Consider the following 7,280-nt stretch of genomic DNA (forward strand, 5'->3'; position numbering starts at 1 on the left):
TTTTCTTTTCCTAATTTTCCAAAGATAAGTACTCAGATAGTTTTCTTGGTATGGAACTGAATAAATTATGTAGCACTTACTGGTAACATTGCATTCCTGTCATTACTGGCCATTACTTTTAAGTTTTTTAGATAGGCCAATGTAAAGTGTCTTCTAAAAGCAAAACTCTCTGTCACCTGCCATTGGCTCCCGCATGTTAGATAATCTAAATATACTCCAAACTCCTGTTCCTTCAATATGTATTTATTATCTTCCCTACTAGGCTTTAAGTTCCTTTCATGACTGGCACATAGTAGAAACTGAACAAATTCTTCTTGAAGTAAAAATGAAGGCATCCCTGCCCTAACTGACTTTATATTGTACTAGGGAGGACCCCCATGTACACAGATAAATATAGAGAGTAAAGGGGTGAAAGAAAAGATTAGCAGTTTCTATAAAACATGAAGGAAAAACTAGTTATAACTGGGAGGAGTCAGGGAAGGATTCACTAGGAGAGGCATTTGATCTGAGCTTTGAAGAGAGATAAGAAATCTGAAAGTCAAGGTTGAGTTGGTAGAACATTAGGGAGATAGGGAGGATAGTGGCTGGTACAAGTGTACAGAGACAAAAATAGAATATCAAGTTCAGTGAATAGCTAGCTTAGAGTTTATCTAAGACACAGAGGGCACGATGGTAATAAATGTGCAGCAAACCTGGAAAGGTAGGCTGGTCACAGGATATCATCCTTATTGAGACTTTACTTACCTATCTTCCCAGTGGCAATTTTATTATTAACCAAACCAACTGTTTTCTATTCCAAAATCTCTTGTCCACTTTTCCATTCATACTTTACTAAACCCTAAACTTAGATTAATCCACTTAAGAAAATCATGCAATTAGTCTGACTGGATCCACTATAAATTTATTATCTATTTTCTGAGATTTCTTCCGGTGTTCTTCACTCTTCTCTATATCACAAACTTTCAAATATCCTTCTTAACTCTCTCCATTCTCATCTCTGCCTTCTGACTTCCCTGATTTCCATAGTCTCAACTAAAACACCAACTTCTGCAAAAAGCTTTTTCTTAGATTTCCCATTAAAATTGCCTCATTTTATCTGTAATATATCTTGTTTGCACAGAGTTGTTTGCATGTTGTCTCTTCTATTAAACTGTGAGTGCTTTAAAAGTAGGAACTGGGTTTTGTGGGGGGCAGATATTTATTTTTATCATTTTTTTGTATCCCTGGCACTAAGCTTATTTTTTGGCACATAATAGGTGATAAATGCTTGTTTATTTGACCAAATTTAGTGCTCCTGTCCTTTATTCTCTCTCCAATGACAATGTTGCCTCTTCCCCTCATCAAGGCCAAAAGGAAGAAGAAGAGTTAGTCATATAACAAGAACAAGGGACAAGAAATGGGCAATTTTGCTATAGTGGTATGTAGTTAATATTCATCATTAGCAGATTTGTGGGACAACATGAACAAGAGCTCTGCAACACAAGAAAGCAGGGATTGCTTAAAATGTACATGTCATATTAATTTAGTCAAGTCATTCAAACTAAATCAGTTTATTTGTTTTACTTAAAATGCCATTTTCTGCTTCTGTGATTTTTTGGGGGAAGGGGGACATAAACTGTTCCCAAAAATACTTTCCTTCTTCCCCTCTCTTAAAATCCTCCTGCCTAAAATTATGTCCATATGTATGTGTGTATTTATATGCCAAACAGATATATACAAACTTACATACATTTATTTCTCTATGTAGTGTTATAATTTAAGGTACTTGAAGGAAGGAACTGATTTGTTTCTCCTTATATCATTATTGCCTGATAATTTTTGTTGTAGCATTGAAAAAAGTTCCAACATCAATGAGATTATGGATCTACTGAAGGAATAAAATATTAAGAACTTGAGAATTAATCTACTATCCCTGTCTCAAATCTCTCATTTCGCCACTCTATTTTATCCTATACACTGCTACCATCCAGGGTCTTTTCCAGTCATTTTAATCTAGATCCTGCTCCAAATGACCCTGGAGGAGAAGGTGAAGCAGATGGCCTTGCTCAGCCCTCCCTCACTAAAATCCAATTCACCTTCATGTCATGGCATTCCTTCCTTGATATCATGGTCCTCCAAGAAGGAAGGACAAACAACTACCACCAAAGTAATTTTCCTTAAGCAGGATCTGACCATGGGACTCTCTTATTCAACTATAGCAGCTTCATTGCGTCTAGGACAAAACAAACACACACATCAAAACACACAATTTCCCAGGTCCCTGCACCCACTAGTGACCTCTCATCCAAACTACCCTTATTACTTTGTTAATATTTGTCTTTACTAACTAATGTTATAGTAATGCTTCATATTATATACATATGCATTATATGTACTTCTTGTCTTTTAAAATCTTTACAAGCAGGGAGTATTTATATTTGTATTTATACTCCTGATGTCTTGTACTGTGTACGGCACTTGGTTGTTACTCAATAAATGGCTACACTGATCTTTTGTGTGTTGGGGGTGAGGAAAAGATAAAGTGAAGAAAATAGTTTGAGAAAAGGATAAAAATTATGATCCTTAATTCTCTCTGCATATAGTAGTTTTTAGATTCAGAGAAAATGAAAGAAAACTGGTTATTTTGGGGGTAAAATGTTAAGTTTTCATGAATAAGAAATATCTAACAAAAATAATACCTGCTGTTCTGTAACCTGAGACCTTTCTCAGCACAGACCATTTATAGAGTTAAATTTGCTGAGTTAACTGTAAGACTAATCAGAATTAATGAGGGAAAAGAACCTTAGCAAATAAATACCGAATGTTCACTGAGAAATTCCTCAGTCCCTCAGAGACATCCCAAGAATACTGTATCTCATCTAATCTTATTACCATGAACCGAATTATCATCCTCCTCCTCTGCAACGTCCTGCCAGCTTTGACTAAGGCTCAAGGTAAGGAATACAGAAAAATATTCATTTTTTTTAGTCACAGGTGACAATAGTACTACAGTTTAAAGTTTGAACAAATTGTCAAAATACAACAGAAAGACATCCTTAGTCAAACCCAAATGTTTTCAGTAATGAGATGTAATTTAATCAATTAAAATCTTTACCAGCTTTAAAAAATTACCATATACTAGGAGCTCTGTACCTTTTAAACTTAGAGCTTTTGTGAAGGAGAAAATAAAATGATTTTGCAATTTCTAATCAGAGTTAGAAATCAAACAGACAATATTTTTAGGATTATCATAGCTAAAACAGGACTTCTTACATGGTCAGAAAAACACAGGAAAGCATCTAGACAAGGGTATTTTAGATAGGTCAGGCTGAGGTTTGTCATTATGCAGAAGTCAGGTCCAAAAAAGGAGGTTCTGATAAAAGACTTAGGTAAGGGCAAGGAGGGGACTCAAATCAGTATCCAGACAGAATGAAGTTTCAAGGCAGGAGTTATTAGTTCAATTGATGAAAGGCCAGGGTCTAAAGTAAGCTGCATTAGCAGAGAAATTAGTGTTGAAATTACAATTTGAAAAGAATAAGTACTTTTTTTTTTTTTTTTAACCATTTCTACTCTTTTTTTTTTTCCTTCTCATTCTTAAATGGTCACAGCCTGTTAGGGCAGGTTCATATCCCTGTCTGAAGCTAAATCCTTAAATGAGGGGAATAAATTTGAGGACCATTAAGGTTGCTTCCAGCTCTAAATCTGTATTTCAACAATCCAGAATCGTATGATTTAATTAAATGGTACTTCTCAAAAGTAGCTCTTCAGAGATTTTTTTTTCCTAGCAGACTAGAAAATTCTGGGACAGGAATTGAGATTTGGACATGGGATCTGGGGAGTGACTGAATTGTCACTCTGGATATTGTCTTTACCTGCCCTCCCTCTTTTTCACAGCACTCACATTACCTGCATCTACCAGCTGTCGCTGCCCACAAATTAATAAGAGTATCCCCACCCTAAAATTTTTTGAGAAACTTGATGTGATTCTTCCCAGTGCTGCATGTCCACGCCCTGAAATTGTGTAAGTAAAATTAATAAATGATAGTCATATAGATAACTAGATATAAATGCTAACTCTTATTATTGTTATGGAACATTTTAAAGGTTTGCAAAGCACATTACTTATTTTTATCTCCTTTGATCACTCCTCACAATAAACTTGTGAGGGAAATACTACAGAGACACTATCCCCTCAGTTTTATAAATGAGGAATATAAGACACAGAGGTTAAAGTGACAGTCACAGATGTAGTATAGATCTTCTGATCTTTCAGATCTTCCTGACCCCAGGTCCACCACCATTTTGCCCCTAAAAAACATACCTTACAGTAAATAGGTTTATCCCTCAGGGATGTGGATTGAATCAAATGTTTCACCAAATGATGAAAAAAATTAATGAAGGTCCATTTTAGGATGATTTTAAACTTTCTTTAAAGAAAAAACAATATGGCTCAAATTTTTGACAATGGCAAAGATATAAATAAATCTGTCCTAACAAATCCACCAAAATATGTAAATGAAAAAGTTAATTTAATTCATTACTTTTTTATTAAAATTTGCTTTTTCTTTGATATGAATGTCCATTTTACCATACTTTTTTTCCTAGCTGAAAGGCATAAGGTACAATATTGATTTTCAGGAGGAAAGGGACTTTAATGAATTGAAATGTGAACAGTTTTGACTGGGCAAAATAAACCCACTATAGAAGTTATTATGGGGGGGAGGGAGAGACGAGGGAAGAGAAACACAAAGATTTCTCTCCATAGCTACACAAATGATATTACTCAGTGCTTTCCCAAGCATTTCTCACTGTTTAGTTTTTATGAAGAGAGAACTCTAACAGCTCTGAAAGAAAAGGTCATACTGAGAAAGGGTAAGGAGATGAGGATTCTTTTAATGAAAATCTTGCCTACCTCTAGCATGCTTTATGACTGAAATGAATATTGTCATCCTGTTTTACAAATGAAGGCACTGCTGCACAGGCGAGTTTAGGGATCCATTTAAGTAGCAGGTAGAAGCTGACCTGAGATATCCACAAAGCCTGGTGTTCAGTGCATCCCATTACAGTTCCATTTTCATTGACAGAATTTTAAAATTCTTCACTGTGGTTTATTTATTATAGAGGCACAATGAAGGATACTAAGGAACAAGTGTGTCTGAATCCAGATACCCCAACTATGAAGGTTGTATTGAAAGCAATTAGAAGGACAAGGTAAGTCTGCTTTCCAGGCAACCATTAAAAAGCATCTGCTTCAGGCTTTACTGTGATAAAACTGCCCGTGGCCTCAGGCTATTCTGGGTTAGTTTTTCTGCCTGAATGACCTCTGAGTTCACTTGATCCGAATTTTCTCATTTTGACACAAGGAGGCATGAAACCTTGTGCTCTCAGCATACTGGAAAATAGATTGGAGTATGGCCAATCCTCACAATCAACATACACTGCCAGCAAATCTACTAACCTGTTCTTAAGCAGATTCAAAATTAGATGATTACTATTCATTCCCATTTTTGTGAATTCATCTGTGACTAAAAAGCAAAAATTGAATACCTCTCTGAAACAAATCCCAGATTTTATAAAAATGACTAGTAGATTTTCATATCTCATTTGCAAACTGGGAAAATCCAAGTAACCCACTGTGATTACTTGATAGTGATGAGGTTTAGATTTGGGGAACCTAAATGAAATTAGGGTTTCTGGTGGTCAGGAGTTAAACAAAGTCTACTGGCAGGTTCGGGGTACAGGGTAGGTTTGGCTCCTCTGCATCCCTTGGGATTCAGCACAAGGGTAGGGAGTTTTGGAGACTCCATTCTGGTGGCACAAGAAGTTTCCTGTAAAGGAATTTACAGACCTGAAAACCTAGATTGATAAAAGAGGTTTATTATGGGGATTGGAAGTAAGGTTAAAGTCTGGTTAAGGAAATAGGTGAGGGTAAAGAGAAGACAGCACTGGAAACAGTATTCCAGTGGGCAGAGGCCCTTGGCATGCCAAGCATAGTATAGCTGGCACGTTTGGAACCTCTGCAAAGACAGGATTTTAGTTTGGCTCTTTTTATAATGAGAGATTTAGCTAAAGGGGGCCCGTGGGTGGAGTCCCAAGTTGGGGCCTAGATGGGTTTCAGTGAGGGCTAGAATTTGCTTGGTTGGGGTTGGGAAACCCAAGTAGATCATCAGAATGGGGGCTGGGATGGCCCAAGTTGGCTCAGATCCAGTGGGGGATGGGACAAGCCTGGATCTTCTATTGAAATTCAAAGGGATACTTTGTGAATCAAAGGTGCAGGATTCCTGAACTGATAATGCATCAGCAGGGGCATGGTGGTGGGGGTGGGGAGGGGTGGCTGGGAGTAATCTGAATCACAAATCAATCTGAAAGGAATCACAAATGTAGTTTCTTAAAGGGACCACAACCCACTTCATTAGCAAAAAAAACTTTAACCCTGACCTTTTCCTCCAATCTGAAGCCCCAAACACACAATCATTAGAATTATTATGTGACAAATCAGAGCCTAAATAAGAGCCAAAGTTCAGCAACTTATATTTTTATTCTTTTTTTCTGTTTTCAATAGGTCTTGAACAGCTCCTGTTCACAAGTGAAGACACATTCTCTCCATATGAAGGGCAAAGTTTAACCAGAATGAAGCCTTCCCATATATACAGAGAAAAGTCAAGCCCCAAATGTTTCTAGTGATAATTCCTGATGTTGTGGTATTGAGTGATATTCAAGTCATTCTAAATAGAGGTCTACCTAATTTGACATTTTTTCAGAGATTTGTTGTGCCTTCTGAATGGTTCTATCTATAGTAAGAGATTGTCACTGACAGATGATATTACTAGAAAAAAATGGGCCTAAGAGTAAAAAGTTTCATCACGTTATTTACTATTAAAACTCATTTCAAGAATAGTTATCTTGTGTACACTTGACCATGTTACTATGTAGGAACAAACATATTTAATGATTGACAAAGCTAGGATTCAAAATATCTGTGACCTAATAGGCCAGAGGTTCTTAACCTGGAGTACATGCATCCAAGTGGGTAGAAGTTATTTGTCATGGAAGTCTGGGTAAATTCTTGAGAAAAGGATGGGAAAGGAATGTTGTGACACATCTGAAAAAAATTGAAACAAACAGTTGAAGCACTAATTTCTACTGACCAAAGCCCAAATAAATGAAATCTGGTTTTTCATATTGAAATAGGAAAAAAAAGTCAAAAAAGTCACTGGTTACAGTGAATAACAAACTGACCAGTTTACGAAATACCCAGAAATCCCAAATTTATTTCCAATCAATGAAATTACAAAACTTTT

At 36.4% G+C, this 7,280-nt stretch overlaps 1 protein-coding gene across 1 annotated transcript; it reads left to right on the forward strand.

Moving 5' to 3' along the window:
- Window positions 1–2,805: 2,805 nt before the first annotated feature.
- LOC127540480 (C-X-C motif chemokine 10-like) lies at window positions 2,806–6,876 on the forward strand. The gene is made up of 4 exons (XM_051965186.1): window positions 2,806–2,933; window positions 3,874–4,000; window positions 5,101–5,190; window positions 6,542–6,876. Exons 1-4 carry the CDS (start codon window positions 2,873–2,875, stop codon window positions 6,546–6,548), a joined length of 285 nt encoding a protein of 94 aa, XP_051821146.1. The 5' UTR covers window positions 2,806–2,872; the 3' UTR covers window positions 6,549–6,876.
- Window positions 6,877–7,280: the final 404 nt, after the last annotated feature.

Source organism: Antechinus flavipes, chromosome 6, assembly GCF_016432865.1.
Source record: "Antechinus flavipes isolate AdamAnt ecotype Samford, QLD, Australia chromosome 6, AdamAnt_v2, whole genome shotgun sequence".
Classification (NCBI taxonomy): Eukaryota; Metazoa; Chordata; class Mammalia; order Dasyuromorphia; family Dasyuridae; genus Antechinus; species Antechinus flavipes.